Source organism: Scylla paramamosain, chromosome 10 (assembly GCF_035594125.1).
Source record: "Scylla paramamosain isolate STU-SP2022 chromosome 10, ASM3559412v1, whole genome shotgun sequence".
Classification (NCBI taxonomy): Eukaryota; Metazoa; Arthropoda; class Malacostraca; order Decapoda; family Portunidae; genus Scylla; species Scylla paramamosain.
Window position 1 is genome coordinate 15,892,069 of NC_087160.1, and position 19,800 is coordinate 15,911,868.

Sequence of the window (19,800 nt, forward strand, 5' to 3'; positions counted from 1 at the left end):
AATGCATTGCACGCTATCCTCCAACACCAATACGAAGCCTACTTCCCGCTGAAAACATGGCGAAAACGAGAGAGTGACCAACCGTGGATGACCCCTGAGATAAAGCGGTTGATAGTTAAAAAGCGAAATGCGTACAACAAAGGGAACCCAGAACGATATCATGAACTAAATTGTTGTGCAAAGAGAAAAATCAAACAGGCAAAACATGACTATTTTGTGACGACACAAAGTGAAAGTGGATTTAACAAGTGCATTGCAAAACTTATAGAACCTAAAACGAAAGCCTGTAAGCCTCCCTTTCCTCAACCTAAGCGACCCATGTGAGATTGCTAACGCGATAAATGCACACTTTGCCACAATATGTACAAACTATCCACCCCTGGACCCAAGTATCGTACCTGCCCACCAACCTTCACTGCCTCCCCCTTACTACTCAAGGCATGATATTTATAAAGACTTAAAGAAAATAAAAACAAACAAATCTACTCCCCAAGGTGAAATTCCGCTAAAACTAGTAAAAGAATTTGCATATGAACTGAGCCAACCGCTTGAAATAATTTATAACAAGTGCCTACAAACAGGAGCCTGCCCTGACCGGTGGAAGCAGTCCACAGTGACAGCCCTGCCCAAGGTGGCTGATGTGACCAACCTGGGGCAACTACACCCTGTGTCTCTCACACACACTTTCGGGAAGGTGCTGGAGGGGCGCGTTGCAGACGTAGCCCTGACGGACAAGCGCCCACACATCGATGAGCACCAGTTCGGGAACTTGAAGGGACGCTCTACCACGCAGTACATGGTGTTCCTCCTGGACGCCATCCTGAAAGGTCTGGAGCAGCGTAATACGGTGGCCCAGATGTGCCTGATTGATTTTAAGAAGGCTTTTGACAACGTGGATCACAGCGTAGCAGTGACCCAACTGTACAACCTCGGTTGCCGCACGTCATTTCTACCATTCATTTCATCCTTCCTCACGGGCAGGCAGCAGCATACCAAATACAAAGATAAAACATCCACGTGGCTTCCCACCACATGTGAGGTGCCGCAGGGGACCTGCATCGGACCTGTCATCTTCCTTGCCCTCATCAACAGCCTGTTACAACATTCATCCCATAAAGTGAAATTTGTGGATGACGTCACTGTGTTCTCGGTAAATACAACAGCGGACCTGCAAGCAAACCGACTCCAGCAACTTATCACCACCATCAATGAACAGTGCCAACAACTCAAATTAATACCCAACCCAAATAAATGTCAACTGATAAATATCAACCTCTTGCGGCAGGGTGTGGCATTTCCAGATGTGCATCTCGACGCCAACCCCATCCCCTGCGTCGACATAGCCAAAGTAGTCGGACTAGTCATGAACTCCAACTTGACCTGGCAGGACCACGTCGACCACATCGTCAAGAAGGCTTCCAAGCTATTCTTCATGCTATTCAAAGCGAGACCGTTTGGAGCAACACAGCAACAACTAGTGCAGCTATACTGCCAGCGCATACGACCCGTGCTGGAGTACGCGTGCCCGGTGTGGCATTCCGGCCTCACAACCGCACAACGAACCACCCTGGAACGTGTGCAGAAGCGGGTGTGTCGTATCATCCTCGGAGGCAGCTACAACAGCTACACAGCCACGCTTACCACGTTCGGCCTGCCTTCCCTGGAGGACAGGAGAGGTCAGCTTACCCTCAGTTTTAGGGAGAAAATGAAAGAAAATGACCACTTGCAGCTTCTCCCCCAGCGAGCACCATCACGGTATCAGACCAGGCACAGTGCCAGGTTACCGCCTGTCAGGTGCCGCACAGAAAGGTACAGGAACTCCACCATCCCCTATGTGACTCGCCTGGCCAACAAGTAGACATAACTGGCACAAAAATACATGGACACTATATTCTTTCTCTAAAGTGTTTTACCCTGGTAAACTTTTTACTTTAAGTTGATTTTAATAGTTTAAATATTTTAACCTAGTATATATGTATTGTTTTTAACTTTTATTTCCATGTAAATCAAGACCCCTTCAGCAACTATCACTGTATTGTCTGCTGCCTCTTGATAAATAAACCTGATATTATTATTATTATTATTATTATTATTATTATTATTATTATTATTATTATTACACCACACAAACACACACACAGATACACCACCCACCACACCAATCTGCATTCCCTCTGCTGCTCAGCAGAGCTGTCAATTTTGTGCATTTTTGGCAAATGATTGTCTACATTTCCTACTGGCTGTATATTCTGAACATTTCCCACTGCTATTCTGCTGTCCCATTCCTCACTCTCACCCATGCCATGACTAGAGCCTCCAAGATACCTTGCCATACTTGTTTGTTAAAATTAGCAGTAGATATTATATTAAAAGAACATGTTTATTTTCTGCAGCAGTGACAATATGGAGGCAGAAGAATAGAGTGTGTGGTGATGACACAGTATTGGCAGTGGAGTTGATGATACTGAGAGTTGGGAGGGTAGAGTGAAAGAGGCCACATTACCACTCATTATTATTTGACTTTCCTTTAACATTAAATAAAGTATTTGTAAATACATAGGGTTATTCTATACTTAAAGGCATAGAGGGTATCAGGAATGTTTTTTAAGTCAATACACTACCATAGGGGGGTCAGGAATTTTCTTCTGAGGAATGTACTAATTACTTACAGATTTTCAACATTCATGGATATCTCTGGCAAAAAAATTGAGGGCTTGCTGTACTTTGAGATTTCTCATCACCAGCTTTGGTTATAATAGTCCTTCACTAACAAACCTAGTGAACAAGCCTTCAGCTTTGCTTTATGTAACCTAGAGCAACCTTACCTGCATTCTTGATCACCTTAAAGATGCTCCCAACATTGTTTAACTTTTCTAAGCTCTAACCCAGTCCTGTATTAACCCATGGCAGGACCCTAAGGCTTCAAGCTCTTTTGGGCCCCTCACATCCCCCCCAAAATCACATGCTCTCCTATCATACAATTTACTGCAATAAGAATGAAACCGCTGACCTCAGGCCATCCATGACTATGTGTCAAAATTTCACATAAATTAAATCATAATTGAAAAAATATATAATCTAAATACCCTTACCAGCTCTCAAATCAAAGAAGATTCCTATAGATTAATTTCAGTGATGTGCAGGGTGCATTTGTCATATCCAGTGTTAATGTTTAAAACATTTTTTTTTTTTTTTAAATACATGGTCCCCTGCTTTTGGTAGGCACCTTGGTTTCAGCTCAGTCAGCCTTATGGATAATGCAGCACTGCTCTAACCCTTCAGCTCAATATGTCAAACTATTTTCTTCTCTGACCTCCTCAAATCACAATCTTGTTTCCATGTCCTCTCCTACAGCTGCAGCACCACTCTAGACATATAAAAGCAAATGTGCTTCTGGCACTAAAAAATCTACAAAGTGGAAAGACCTGTGACTTGTGATTTTCCCTGGAATGACTTGCTTCTGTGACAGAGATCCATTTGTCTGTGCAATATAGAGGTGATTCTGGCATGGAGGCATACATTCCACATATTTTCTCTAATCCCAAAGCTCTCAAATCTTTGTTCATTTCAGCTTGTTCTTCTGCTATCCAAGATGCAGAGGCATCTTGCTGACAGTACATAAACTGTCCATCTCCCAAAACTCTTGTTTTTTATAATTCTGCTTCAAATTATACCAAATCTGTTCTCCAACTTGCCAAAAACTCTTTCATCAATAAGAAAAGTCAAAATATAGCCTGTTCTTTTTTTTCTCAAGACCAGCATCTAGCCAAAAATATATCCAAAAATATTTCTTTATTTCATTCAGAGAGCATGGGAGAATGATCCCATCATACACCCACTTAAATACCAGTTCCCAGATCAATGCCAAATACAATGATCAAATAACAGAGGATTAGTGTCTTCAAACCTCTCTCTTGAAAAAGTTCAAGTCATAGGAAGGTGGAAATACAGAAACAGGCAGGGAGTTCCAGAGTTTACTAGAGAAAGAGATGAATGATTGAGAATACTGCTTAACTCTTGCATTAGAGAGGTGGACAGAATAGGAGTGAGAGAAAGAAGAAAGCCTTGTGCAGTGAGGCCAGGGAAGTAGGGGAGGCACACAACTAACAAGATGATGCAATATTGTGGAGATGAGAAGCTAAAAACAGTCAATTAAAGGAAAGGAATCGATAGGACAAAAAGCATTTGATTCCATCCTCTCTAAAAGAGCAATATGACTGGAACAACCCATATATGTGAAGCATACACCATACATGGATGGATAAGGCTCCTGTACAACTTAGTTGGGGGAGGGAGCTGAGAAAAACTAGCGAAGATGACTCTGACACTTAACTTTATAGGAGATATTTTAACTAGAGATGAGATGTAAAGTTTCCAGTTTAGATCATAAGTAAAGGACAGATGGAGGAGGATATTCAGTGTAGAAGTTGGGGAAAGATGAATGCCACTGAAGAAGAGGGTATAGTTATCTGGAAGGTTGTGTCAAGTTGAAAGATGGAGGAATCAAGTTTTTGAGGCATTGAATAGTGCAAACTTTGCTCTGCCCAATCAGAAATTTTAGAAAGACCAGAAGCCAAGCATTCTGTGGCTTTCCTGCATGAGCTGTTTTCTTCCTGATGGGTTGGGCATCTACAAAAAGATGCAGAAAAGTGCAGGGTGGTACCATCAGCATGAGTGAATAAGATAAGTTATGTTTAGAAGAACATTGACAAATAGGAGAAAGAGAGTGGGTGACAAGACATAATCCTGAGGAATACCACTGTTAATAGACTTGGAAGAAGAACAGTGACTGTCTACCACAGGAGCAACAGAATGGTCAGAAAGGAAACTCGAGATAAAGTTACAGAGAGAATGATAAAAGCCATAGGAGGGTAGTTTAGAAATTAAAACTTGGTTCCAGACTCTATCAAAAGCTTTTGATATGTCCAAGGCAACACTGAACATCTCACCAAAATCCATAAAATAGAATGACCTAGATTCAGTAAGGGATGCTGAAAGATGACCAGTAGAGCAGCCTCAACAGAACCTATACTGGAGATCAGATATAAGGTTGTGAAGTGATAGATGTTTAAGAATCTTCTTGTTGACAATAGATTCACAAACTTTAGAGGCAGGAAATTAAAGCAATAGGACAGTAGTTTGAGGGATTAGAGCGGTCACCTTTTTTAAGGAACAGGGTGAATGTAGGCAAACTTCCAGCAAGAAGGAAAGGTAAATGTTGATAAAGAGAGTTGGAGGAGTTTGACTAGGCAAGGTGCAAGCACAGAGGCACAGTTTCGGAGAACAATAGGAGGGACCTCATCAGGCCCATAAGACCATTGAGGGTTAAGGCCAGAAAAGGCATGTAAAATATTACTGTGAAGGATCTTAATCGGTAGCATGAAGAGGTTGGAGGATGAAGGAGAGGGAAGAACAAGCCCTGAATAGAATTTTTAGCAGTTTTGTGAGAAGAGTTCAGCTTTAAAAATAGATGAGATGGCAGTGGTGCCATCAGGTTGAAATAAAGGAGAGAAAGATGAAGAAGCAAGGTTACTGAAGAGCGAAGAGTTCAGCTTTAAAAATAGATGAGATGGCAGTGGTGTCATCAGGTTGAAATAATGGAGAGAAAGATGAAGAAGCAAAGTTATTGAAGATGTTTTTGGCTAGGTGTCAGAAATCATGAGGGAAGTTAGATCTTGAAAGATTCTGACACTTTCTATTAATAAAGGAGTTTTTGGCCAGTTGGAAAACAGATTTTGCATGATTCTGGGCTGAAATATAAAATGCATGAGATTCAGGTGATGGAAGGCTCAATTGCATTTTGTGAGCCACATGTGAGCCAAGGTTTGAAAGGTTTAGGACAAGAGAAAGACTGAGAATTGTATGCCTCCATACCAGACACTATCACTTCTGTTATGCACTCAGCACACTGAGATAGATTTCTAACACAAAAGCAGTAGTCATTCCACGGAAAAACAGAATAATACCTCCTCTGGTCCAAAAAAGTTAGCAGAGGGAAAATACCAAAGGCACCTCCTCTTTGAGGGATCCTGTGGAGGGATTGGAGAAATAGGACAAAATACAGATATGAGGTTGTGATCAGAGGAACCCAGTGGAGAAGATAGAGTGATAGCATAAGCAGAAAGATTAGAGGTTAGGAAAAAATCAAGAATGTTGGGCATATCTCTAAGACAGTCAGGAATACAAGTAGTGTGTTGCACCAGTTGCTCTAGGTCATGGAGGATAGCAAAGTTAAAGGCTAGTTCACCAGAATGGTCAGTGAATGGAGAGGAAAGCCAAAGTTGGTGGTGAATATTGAAGTCTCCAAAAATGGAGATCTTCACAAAAGTGAAGTCAAAATGTGTTCCACTTTGGAAGTTAAGCAAAGAGCCTTTTATAGTCACAAGAGTTAGGTGAGAGGTATACAGCACAGATAAATTTAATTTGAGAGTGACTCTGTAGTCACAGCCAGATGGTAAAAAATTTGGAAGACTCAAGAGTGTGGGCACAAGAGCAAGTTAAGTCATTGCACAAATAGACGTAACCAGCTTTAGACTGAAAATAGGGATAGAGAAAGTAGGATGGAAAAGAAAAGGGGCTACTGTCAGTTGCCTCAGATACCTGTGATTCAGTGAGGGAAAGATGAGTTTTAGTAAAGAAGAGGTGGTATTCTACAAATTGAAAATTAGATCCAAGGCCACGAATGCTGCAGAAGCTAATGAAGAAAGTGGCCTTTTTATATTCAAAATTTTTGTTGCCCTTACCATCTTATGTAAAAAAAAAAAAAATTTCAATCCCAAAGCAAAATGCACACTACTAAGATATGAACCTAGCCAAATCCAGAACTTGGTACATTTTCACTAAAGGATGAGGGAGGTTAAAGGTTTCTTTTTTTTTAAGGTTGTAGTGAAACTCATCTTGAATAATGAACAGGAAGTAACTCTGCAAACTTCATGAGCATCACAAGAAAAGGATATGAAGATGTACCATCTGTTTGGGCTCTGAGACAATCTACAACACACTGAAGTTGCAGTCCCTGGTCCTGCACAAATAATTCTGAAAAGCCCTCATTGGCCATATTTTGCAATCTTTCTTCTGCTCCCCAACACAATCAGAAAGAGTAGAAATTGGAAATTCTGACAGATTCATCACCTAGACAGTGAGTTATGACCATTAAAAACAGTCACTGACAACCAACCCCTCAAACAACAAAACCCAGGTGAAAGCCCATTAAGTTTGCCCAAACAGTGGGCAGTAGCTACTGCAATTCCTCATAGAAACATCCCTTATATGGCCAGTTTATTAAACATTCGGGTTACTGGCCAGCAACCTAAATCCCAAAAAGATGATTCATCAAACATACTCGAGTCTGAAACATTTGGGAGAGAGCACCATAACACGAAGATATTATTGGAACCCTGAGTGAAAAAGCATCAGCAGCCAGACACCCTCCAAAAGCATCAGCTAATCCCATTTAGAAAGGTTTTATTCTCTAATTCACAGCAGAAAAGTACTGCAACTGTACAAATACATTCAATAACAAAATTTGCATTTTTTTTATCATTAAATCACAGGATTTCAACCTTTTAAAAGAGTGCAACTGAATGAGTTGGTAGCGAGCCTACTGCACATGCACCTGATCAGCTTGCGTCTTTACAGTTTATACATTCATATTCAAAATTCCCAGTTAAAGACTGCTGATTGGCTGTGCTCAAACAAATGAACCAATGAGAATGAAATATACTAAGTCTGCGCACTGTGACAACAAACATGCACAAACACATCCTGCCATCTGACACTACCAACATACACAGATGAATCCAGTGTTATATCAACTGTAGGACATGGCAGGTGTTACACTTTGCATTAATGGGACAAAACAAAAATAAAAGGTTTGCACAACATTTCCTTAGTATATCCATACAGGTTTTTACCTCAAGAAACAGTAGAGAAATGAAAAAACCCAGTTATGATCGACATATCAGCCTATCAATGGCTGGCAAAAAATACGGTACAGTGGTACCTTGACTTATGAGTGCCCTAACTTACAAGTTTTTGTGATACGAGCTGTCGCTTGATTGATTTTCTGCTTTGGGTTGCAAACCAAAATCCAAGATACAAGGGAGATTCAGATACAAAACTGTTAGTTGGCACAGAGTGCCACAACATCCACCCAGCATTCCTCATCTCACTTGTTCATTTCATGTTTTTATACAATATTTGTTATTTATAAATAAATTTTTCTTACAGTAAATCCTCAATATAGTGAACACAAATGGGGAGAGGAGGAGAGAAAGAGGGATGCATGACCCTGACAATGGCCAATGACACAATACTCTCTCCCTCTCTCTCAGAGAGAATTTTGGGGGATGAGAGTTAAAAAATGGTACATAGAGAAAAAAGGAATAAATGAAAATAAAAGAGAAAATAGAAAAAACAAAGGACTGAATGTGATGTATACCAACATAGATGGACTGCCACACAGAACACTGGAATTGCAAGACTATTTAAAAGAAAAGAATCTGAAGGTGGTGTGTTTAACAGAAACAAAAGCTAAAAGAAGAAAATCAGATTGTCATTAACAATAACTACAATATGTGGAGAAGAGACTGTCATTAACAATAACTACAATACGTGGAGAAGAGACAGGATTGATAAAGGAGGGGGAGGTGTAATGATAATGACAAGAAATGAGGTGTAGACAAAAATATTGAAATATGGGGAAGGAAAAGCAGAAATAGTGAGAGTGAACTTGGAGGATAATAATGGAGAAATACTGATAGTAATAACAATCTATGTACCATCCAAAACAAATTCTTGGAGCAAGGAAGGAAATGAGAAAATAATAGAAGATATCATCCAGTGTTTGAGTAAATTAATCAAAAGTAATAAAAGACTACTATTGGTTGGTGACTTCAACTGAAAAGAAATAAATTGGGGAACATCTGAGGTAGGATGAAATGAGACTACATGGGGAGAAAGATTTCTGAAGCTGACTATGGAAAACACAATGATGCAATGAGTGACTGAAAATACAAGATATATGGGAGATGACGAACCAACAAGACTTGACCTAATATTAGTGAAAGGAATGAACCTAACTAAAGAATTAAGATATGTGAGCCCTATGGAAAAAAGTGACCATGTAATGATAGAAATAGAGACTAATAATGATGTCAGTAAAGAGGATGAATCTTACAAAGAAAACAGGAGAAACTATGAGAAAGCAAATATGAATAATCTTAAGAGATTCTATGAAGAAATGAACTGGAGAAAGCTGAAAAGAGCAAATGATGTGCAAGATAAGTATGACATTTTTTATGGAACTATATGAGACAAGAGTGAATGAATATGTCCCACTATAACCTAAAGAAAAAAGGAAACAGGTGTGGTTCAATGCAAGATGTGCAAGAGCAAAGAAAAAGAGACAAAGCATTGATAAAAATTAAAAGAAATCGAAACCAAAAAAATAAGGAACACTTTATGATAGCAAGAGATGCATATGTGAATATGTGAAAATAAAGAGAAAGGAAGAGAAAGGATATGAAAAAGATATAGTTGAAAAGTGCAAGGATAAACTAAAATTGTTCTACAGATTCATAAATGGAAAAATTAAACTAAAAGAAAAACTAGAAAGGTTGAAGGATGGAAATGAAACATAGGAAGACCCAAAAGCATGAGTGAATTGCTAAAGAAAAAGTTCCAGCAAGTTTTCACAGAAGAATCAGAATTTAACGAACCACAAGGTGAGAAGACAAAAAAGCAAATGTGGGAAATTACAGTAATCAAAGTTTATAAAATGATGGAGGAACTGGAAGAGAGAAAAATAACAGGAATACATGGAGTATCAGGTTTCCTTTTAAAAGAATTGAACCAGTATATGACATAATAAAGTGCTCATTATCAACTGGAAGAGTGCCTAAGGAATGGAAGAGAGCAGACATAATACCAATTTATAAAAGTGGAAAGAAAGAAGAACCACTAAACTATAGACTAGTATCAATGACTAGTAAGATCTGTGAAAAAGTGATAAAGAAGCAGTAGACAAAATTTCTAGAAATACATATAATATGTATGGCTTTCGACAAAAACAATCATGTATAACAAATTTGATGAGTTTCTATTCAAGAGTGACTGATATAACACAGGAGAAGGACGGATGGGTAGACTGTGTGTATTTAGATCTAAAAAAGAGAAGCTTTTGACAAAGTTCCCCAAAACAGGCTACTATGGAAGCTAGAAAATGTAGGAGGATTAAATGGAAAAATAAAAAACTGAATGGAAAGTTACTTAAAGGCAAGAGAAATGAGAACAGTAGTAAAAGATGTAAAATCAAAATGGAGAAAAGTAGATAGTGGAGTACCACAAAGATCAGTGCTGGCACCAATACTTTTCCTGGTCTACATAAATGATATGGCTATATGTCTGCTTGCAGATGATACAAAATTACAGATATACATAAGAAAGAGCAAAGACTGAAATTCTACAAGAGGACTTGAATAAAATCTGGGACTGGAGTAAGAAATGGGAGATGGAATTTAATGTGAAAAAATGACATGTAAAGGAAATGGGAAAAAGTGAAGAGACCAAAATGGACCATGTGAAAAAAAAAACTACAAAGGATACAAAGGATGGAAACAAAGATGCTTCCAGAACTGGAAGAATTAACGTATGAAGACAGTTTAAAAGAAATTAATCTCCCAACATTGGAACAAAGAAAGGAAAGGGGAGATTTAATAATGAAATATAAATTGTGGAATAGAGTGGAAGAAATTGATAATCAGAAACTACTGCTAAGAGAAGTAGAAAATACCAGGCACACACAAGGCCACAGCAAAAAACTAAAAGGAAGATGCCTGAATAACATCAAGAAATATAGTTTCCCACAGAGAAATATAAAAGTTTGGAACAAGCTAAGTGAGGATGTAGTATCAGCAATGAGTGTGCACAACTTTAAGGAAAAACAGGACAAGTGTAAATGTGGAGACAGGACCACACAAGCATAGCTCAGGCTCTGTAAATTACAACTAGGTAAACACACACACACACACACACACACACACACACACACACACACACACACACACACACCTCCACCTCCCATTATCTGACCAGCTTCCTTGAATTCATCCACAGCCACCTGGACAAGCGAAACACCTCTCTAGCTGTTGCTTTTGTGGACTTCAAAAAAAGCTTTTGATCTTGTTGATCACACTGTTGTCATCGGCAAGGCAATAAGTCTGGGTCTCCCTCCTAACCTGGTAGCGTGGCTAGCCAACTTCCTCACAGGGAGGCGTCAGGCCGTTCGCTATCAGGACTCTGTCTCTAATTTCCAACAGCTGACATGTGGGGTCCCCCAGGGGACCAAGATGGGTCCACTTTGCTTCCTCCTCCTCATCAACGACGCCCTTACTGACACCCCCCATCGCTGGAAGTATGTGGATGACTGCACCGTGGGCGTCCCAGTTTCCAACAAGAACCTGGACTACTCACCACTGCAAGCAATTCTGAAGTGACTACAGATGTGGACGGAGGAAAGCAGGATGACCATCAACCACAGCAAAACTGTGGTGATGCATTTCTGTACCTCCTCTGTACCAGTGCCCCCTCCCCAGCTCACAGTGGGCCCTCACCCCCTCCAGGTGGTCCAATGTGCCAAGCTTCTCGGAGTCACGGTGGACGACCAGCTGACCTGGAAGCAGCCTGTTGCCAGCACCGTAAGATCCACTACCTACAGGCTGTACATGCTGCACAGACTCAGGTGGCTGGGGACGCCGACAGACGAGTTAAGGGGGGTGTACCTCACCTTCATCCTCCCCAAACTCATGTATGCCTCCCCAGCATGGTCCTCCTCCTCACACACACTCAACAGCTACAGGTGGAGAGTGTGCAGAAAAGGGCGAGCAGGGTCATCCTTGGCCCTGCCTACACCACTTATGATGAAACCCTGACCACCCTGAGTCTGTCCAGACTATCCACCAGGCACTGAGAGGCTCTGGAAAAGTTTGCAAGGGGACTGCTGCATCATCCACATCTCAGACACATGCTGCCGCCTGACGCGCCTCACCCGGTCCGTGCCACCAGACACCACAACAAGATAACGCCCCTAAAGGCGCCGCACACGGACCAGTACAGACTCAGCGCAATTCCCACCATGGTGTGAGCCATCAATCAGTAGTATTTCCCTTCTAGATTAGACTTAGCTTTAGGATAAATGTTAAGTATTTCCCCACACCCTCTATACATTTTCAGTATGTTAACTGCCTAAAGAATAAACCGTTTATTATTATTATTATTATTATCATTATTACACATACACACAGAGAGAGAGAGAGAGAGAGAGAGAGAGAGAGAGAGAGAGAGAGAGAGAGAGAGAGAGAGAGAGAGAGAGAGAGAGAGAGAGAGAGAGAGAGAGAGAGAGAGAGAGAGAGAGAGCATTGCATCATCAGCCATTGTCAAGGTCACTCCCTGATTGTCACACAGCCACAATTCATCTTTCAAATATGCAGTTGACTGTGCATCAGCCAACTCTCCTGCATTTTAAGACCTAGGGTGTTCATAAAATAAAGCAAGCATTCAATAATTTTGAAATATGTCATAATGTGCAAACAACATCATAAAATGGGTGTTCAATAGCTTTAAAGGGTTCATTATACCCAATATTCAGCAAACAGAGATTTGTTACACCAACAGTTTACTGTATTCAAAAACAAGTAAAAAAATTGGGATAGTTCTTGGGGGCTGGAACAGATTAATGGCATTTCACTTTATTTCAATAGGGGAAACCTGAGTTACGAGCACTGTCACAGAATAAATTAAACCTGTAAGCCGAGGTACCAATGTATATATCAAATGGCTTGCCTATGGAACAGCAGCAATTCTTACCTATCTCACTGGATAGATAATTTCATTTTGAATGAGTAGCTGCCTGAGACAAGGGGCCAAGCACCAATCCCCATGAAATGGAGTTAATAATGTATTATATTCTATAATTTCCCCTACATCTTAGAAATAACACTGATGTGATCGTATCTCCATTATGCAAGCAGTTAATGTCCATTAATCATAGTAGTGTATACCTCATCAACTATGCTACTGCCATCATCTCATTCAGTAAATATCAGATGTTTGAAAAGGCAGCTGTTGATAATGATGGTTAATTTTAATGCAAAACATTAGTAGACACTCTTGTTACCGAAAAAAGTTAGTGCTACACACATGAAAGTTTCCATAAATGACAATAAAAACTTCATTGCTGGAGGGCACATAAGTTTTCTCTCTTAAAATGTGCCACACCAGCCAGCCCAAATTGTCCTGCAGCATTGCTAATACCAATGTCCTTATGTTTTGTGTCAAATTATTATAGAGAGCTATTTTATTAAGGTACAGTTATTACTTATCTGATGCTGATAGAGAGAGAGAGAGAGAGAGAGAGAGAGAGAGAGAGAGAGAGAGAGAGAGAGAGAGAGAGAGAGAGAGAGAGAGAGAGAGAGAGAAAGTGCTCTATCACAAGATGTTAGTTCAGCAACACAGCACATTACCATGGTGACAGTGCACTTTCTCTCTCTCTCTCTCTCTCTCTCTCTCTCTCTCTCTCTCTCTCTCTCTCTCTCTCTCTCTCTCTCTCTCTCTCTCTCTCTCTCTCTCTCTCTCTCTCTCTCTCTCGATCTTTAAAAGGGAGGGCAAATCACTTGCAAATCTTTTAAAGAGTAGAAGATAAAAAAGTTGAGAATAAACACCAACAGATCTTCACAATAAACCATCTTACTGCCCTAAGTTTACAGTGAGAGAGAGAGAGAGAGAGAGAGAGAGAGAGAGAGAGAGAGAGAGAGAGAGAGAGAGAGAGAGAGAGAGAGAGAGAGAGAGAGAGAGAGAGAGAGAGAGAGAGAGAGAGAGAGAGAAAGAAATAGTACAAATTATCAAACATCTGGCAGTACCATCCATCCCTTCTGGAGAAAATGGCTTGAAACAGCACAACTGAGCCAGTGGAAGTACTAAAATTATTGTCATGGAGTGTTTTACTTAGGAGCCTGAATCTGTTACTAATGAGTTATTAAAAGATGCTGCATGTCAATAGATTTTTTTTTGTTCAAAGGTTTACAGGACCATGTGACAGCTTCAAAATCTGAAGATGTTTCCTGCTAAACACACTGTATTATTCCTAATTTTATAACTCTTTAATTATTCAACATAACAAAATCAGAAGTATATCATGTAAAAGCCAAAAAAATGTAGTCTATAACAAGATATAACACACAATTGCATATACTCTGTATAGGGCAAACTAAACAGGTAAGTAAAGTAAAGGGATGGTGAACAACAAGCATATTTTTTTTTTTTATGTAGGAAGGACACTGGCCAAGGGCAACACAAATCCAATAAAAAAAATATGCCCACTGAAATGCCAGTCCCATAAAAGGGTCAAAGCAGTGGTCAAAAATTGATGAAAAAGTGTCTTGAAACCTCCCTCTTGAAGAAATTCAAGTCATAGGAAGGTGAAAATACAGAAGTAGGCAGGGAGTTCCAGAGTTTACCAGAGAAAGGGATGAATGATTGAGAATACTGGTTAACTCTTGCATTAGAAAGGTAGACAGAACTGCGGTGAGAGAAAGAAGAAAGTCTTGTGCAGGGAGGCCACGGGAGGAGGGGAGGCATGCAGTTAGCAAGATCAGAAGAGCAGTTAGCATGAAAATAGCAGTAGAAGACAGCTAGATATGCAACACTGCGGCGGTGAGAGAGAGCCTGAAGACAGTCAGTTAGAGGAGAGGAGTTGATGAGACGAAAAGCTTTTGATTCCACCCTGTCTAGAAGAGCAGTATGAGTGGAACCCCCCCCCAGACATGTGAAGCATACTCCATACATGGACGGATAAGGCCCTTGTACAGAGTTAGCAGCTGGGGGGGGGGGGTGAGAAAAACTGGCAGAGACATCTCAGAACACCTAACTTCATAGAAGTTGTTTTAGCTAGAGATGAGATGTGAAGTTTCCAGTTCAGATTATAAGTAAAGGACAGACTGAGAATGTTCAGTGTAGAAGAGGGGGACAGTTGAGTGTCATTGAAGAAGAGGGGGTAGTTGTCTGGTGTCGAGTTGATAGATGGAGGAATTTAGTTTTTGAGGCATTGAACAATACCAAGTTTGCTCTGCCCCAATCAGAAATTTTTGAAAGACCAGAAGTCAAGCATTATGTGCCTTCCCTGCGTGAAATGTTTACCTCGTGAAGGGTTGGACGTCTATGAAAAGACATGGAAAAGTGCAGGGTGGTATCATCAGCGTAGGAGTGGATAGGACAAGAAGTTTAGTTTAGAAGATCATTAATGAATAATAAGAGAGTGGGTGATAGGACAGAACCCTGAGGAACACCACTGTTAATAGATTTAGGAGAACAGTGACTGTGTACCACAGCAGCAATAGAACGGTCAGAAAGGAAACTTGAGATGAAGTTAGAGAGAAAGATAGAAACCGTAGGAGGGTAGTTTGGAAATCAAAGCTTTGTGCCAGACTCTATCAAAAGCTTTTGATATGTCCAAGGCAACAGCAAAAGTTTCACCAAAATCTCTAAAAGAGGATGACCAAGACTCAGTAAGGAAAGCCAGAAGATCACCAGTAGAGCTGCCTTGACAGAACCCATACTGGTGATCAGATAAAAGGTTGTGAAGTGATAGATGTTTAAGAATCTTCCTGTTGAGGATAGATTCAAAAACTTTAGATAGGCAGGAAATTAAAGCAACAGGACGGTAGTTTGAGGGATTAGAACGGTCACCCTTTTTAAGAACAGGTTGAATGTAGGCAAACTTCCAACAAGAAGGAAAGGTAGATGTTGACAGACAGAGCTAAAAGAGTTTGACTAGGCAAGGTGCAAGAACGGAGGCACAGTTCCAGAGAATAATAGGAGGGACCCCATCAGGTCCATAAGCCTTCCGAGGGTTTAGGCCAGCGAGGGCATGGAAAACATCATTGCGAAGAATTTTAATAGGTGGCATGAAGTAGTCAGAGGGTGGAGGAGAGGGAGGAACAAGCCCAGAATCATCCAGGGTAGAATTTTTAGCAAAGGTTTGAGCGAAGAGTTCAGCTTTAGAAATTGATGTGATAGCAGTGGTGCAATCTGGTTGAAATAGAGGAGGGAAAGAAGAAGAAGCAAAGTTATTGGAGATATTTTTGGCTAGATGCCAGAAGTCATGAGGGGAGTTAGATCTTGAAAGGTTTTGACATTTTCTGTTAATGAAGGAGTTTTTGGCTAGTTGGAGAACAGATTTGGCATGGTTCCGGGCAGAAACACAAAGTGCATGAGATTCTGGTGATAGAAGGTTTAAGTACCTTTTGTGGGCCACCTCTATATCATGTATAGCACGAGAACAAGCTGTGTTAAACCAAGGTTTAGAAGGTTTAGGACGAGAGAAAGAGTGAGGAATGTATGCCTCCATGCCAGACACTATCACGCCTGTTATGCGCTCAGCACACAAAGACGGGTCTCTGACACGGAAGCAGTAGTCCAAGGAAAATCAGCAAAATACCTCCTCAGGTCCCTCCAACTAGCAGAGGCAAAACGCCAGAGGCACCTTCGCTTAGGGGGATCCTGAGGAGGGATTGGAGCGATAGGACAAGATACAGATACAAGATTGTGATCAGAGGAGCCCAACGGAGAAGAAAGGGTGACAGCATAAGCAGAAGGATTAGAGGTCAGGAAAAGGTCAAGAATGTTGGGCATATCTCCAAGACAGTCAGGAATACGAGTAGGGTGTTGCACCAATTGCTCTAGGTCATGGAGGATAGCAAAGTTGTAGGCTAGTTCACCAGGATGGTCAGTGAAGGGAGCGGAAAGCCTGCATGCTTACCTTTAAATGCAATTTTCTTGTCTGTTTACTTTTGGTGCTTGATCCCTTGTCCCAGCCAGCTACTCATATATAAGTACCGGCAATTTATTATAATGCCACTAGTGATTTTTTAAATCTTATTCAAACTGTCCCAGACTACTGCCCAGAGTGCCATACCATACTCTTGACATTAAATTATCAACTGTCTCCTATCCACTGAGTGATGCATGTGTTCGTACATGCATGTCATGCTGCAGTGAGTGATCTCAGTGTGCCAATGCCAAATAATTCACACTGGTTGGTTTCTTTTAATGAAGACAATGGCCCTGGCCAACAAAAAAAAAGTTACTTGATTAATTCAGCCAATCATAGCACATTATTTCATCAGAGAAAGAAGACATGGTCTGAATTTGAATCATTACAAGGAAGGCTTCTCTGTGCCTGGATGTACTTCTCATTAGATGTGAGTATTGCCCGATTCCACAAAAATATCCAATATTCCCTGACTTTTTTTTTATGAAACAGTGTTCTGCTATAAGCGTGAGATCCCATAGCAACAATAGCCTGTGAGAAGAAGGCCAGAAAAGGAAGGAGGGGACAAATCAAATGCTGCCCCATCAACACAGTAAGGTTTTTTTACAAACTATTCATGCCTAGATGGAGGCTAGATTATGTCTGGTTGGGTTTACCTAGTTAGGTTAGCTTAGGTTTAGTTAGGTTATATTTTAGGTTTAATCATATTTGGCTGTTTAGTTAGGTTAGGTTAGATTTAGGTTTAGGTTAAGTTAGGTTAGACTAAACTTGGTTTAACATTTAAAAGTCCCATGGTGTGAGACTAGTGGAACATCCCGTAGCATGTGATTAAAGTGCATATGCAGTTGCGAATAACAATACATTATTGTCTTTATGAAGACAAAAATATTTTTTTCTTTTGGCAGAATTAGGCATGCTTTGCACTAACTGATTACCTGTTATTTTTGCAAATTGTTACTTTCCAAGGACAGAGTGAAGTAACAGTGATATTACCATGTGTACTATCTGTGAGGATAAAAAAAAAAATTCTAGATGACTTTAGTGTATTTTGTATTAATCTGTTAGTCACTTTATCACAAATCGGCAGTCCCAGGGAGGGGAGAAAAGGTATTCTTTTAGTCTTTCACCAGTATTACTATGGACAGGTTAGGTTAGTTTGAGTTAGATGATGGTGTGTGACAGCCAGCTGGTGGCCATGGGCAAGAGGCAGCCAGTCCTCTCTGTGTTACTGCTGTGGTACTTATTTGTGAGGATGAAACTATTTTCTTCTGGCAGATTTCTGTATGTTTTGTGTTAATCTGCTTTTAATTTTTATTGCAAAACATAGTTTCTCATATGGGCATGGGCAGTAAAAAATAAAAAAATAAAGATTTCCAGGAAAAAACAGTATTATTATACATATTCACCGGTCTCAGCAAAAAAAAAGAAAAAACGTTCTCACTGAAGTACTTGGGTCTAATATAACACAGTGGTGTATATCTTTAACATCATAAATTGTTTGTTCCTGTGATATTAATTTTTATCAAATTCACCATTAATGTACGTTAGGTTAGGTTAGTCTAAGTTTAATTAGAATTTAGTTAATGTTCTTTTCATGAATTTCTGCTGGTTTACAAGGGTGGGGGGAGGTGGGTATAAAAGAAAAAAGTTTATTTGCGATGGAAATCATTACTAGATTAATTCAAAGCACATCAAAATCTACCAGAAAAATGTAGTCTGGTCCAAAATTGTTAGACAAGTGAAAATATAAATTTACCCCCCAAAAAAAACAACATACAGATTAATTTTAAAAAATTAGATTTTTTTTTTTCATCCAGAATAGAGACTGGTGAAAGTAAAAATTTACTGAAAAAAAAAACGACTGATTTCCAGAGGAGATTGTTACCAAATTAATTAAAAACCCACCAAAATCCACCAGAGGAAATTTCATCCACCAACTTGAAACAGCAAGGAATTTAACACAAGAAAAATACTGGGAACACCTGAAGCTTTACTACCTCCAGAGAAGGTACCAAATCACACCAGGCGAATTCTGGAGGCTTAGTGCCTAACATCATCATCAAATTAAGCCCAAACAAGATACAAGGGAAATCCTGTTATACTGAAGACCCAGTCAAGGATCTTCGTCTGCCTTCCTCAGTGTGGGATATATCAGTCTGCAGTGTAGAAGCTTTTAGGAAACATTAGACAACTTCTAACAAAAGACTGAAGACACCTCTCTTCTGCCTTCATATCAGACCTGGCCCCACTGTAATAAAATATACAACTTCATACCAATATATCAAACCAATGGTAGAACGGAGGACACAGCAGCAGTTCCAGTAGCTTAGGTCGATCAGCCGAAATCATCACTGCCTTAACTGCTGCAAGGAATCAAAGATCTATCCCATAATGCAAGAGGTTTTGACACTCCATAGGATTATTTGATGAAAGGCAAATAGTACACTTACCTACAATCAGCGAAAGCAGATTTTTTGCAACGCCCAGGAAACAACACGGCTTGATAAATCTACTATTTCTGTTTGGCGCGAATCAACTGATCTCTTCTTGATCTTGATCTTGATGGTACAGGTGGCACAGGATCACTCCTGAGCCAGGCCTTTGGATCGGCAACTCCTGTACAAGGGAAAAAAAAAAAGAGAAACCAACAGCATCCTCTATCCTAATTGTTCATACACCTGGCACGACACATTCTCTCCAGAAACTCTTTCACCGCCTCAATCATCCTTTCATTCGCCTCTCTACACAGTCCCAGCAACAACACCATCCACTCCTTTCCCGTCTTCTCCACTCTTTCATTCCTATCATGCCCTAACTCAGTCAGTATCACTTGCATCATCTCATTCCTGTCTCTGGCATACTTCACACACTCCAGCACCACATGTTCCACCGTCTCATCCTCTCCCATGTCACACATCTGGCACACTTTGCTGCGGGACTCAGACCACCTGTAACTCCTTGCATTCACATTCATA

At 40.3% G+C, this 19,800-nt stretch overlaps 1 protein-coding gene across 4 annotated transcripts in view; it reads right to left on the reverse strand.

Moving 5' to 3' along the window:
- The window catches only part of LOC135104258 (breast cancer type 2 susceptibility protein-like), a 315,255-nt gene extending 295,849 nt beyond the window's left edge, over window positions 1-19,406 (reverse strand). For 3 of the 4 annotated variants that reach the window (XM_064011444.1, XM_064011446.1, XM_064011447.1), the window contains exon 1: window positions 19,100-19,189. In XM_064011444.1, the coding sequence (XP_063867514.1) occupies window positions 19,100-19,174 (75 nt within the window). In that variant the 5' untranslated portion in view covers window positions 19,175-19,189. Of the gene's footprint in view, window positions 1-19,099; window positions 19,190-19,275 lie in introns of those variants that run through there. The other variant, XM_064011445.1, reaches the window with a different exon arrangement.
- Window positions 19,407-19,800: the final 394 nt, after the last annotated feature.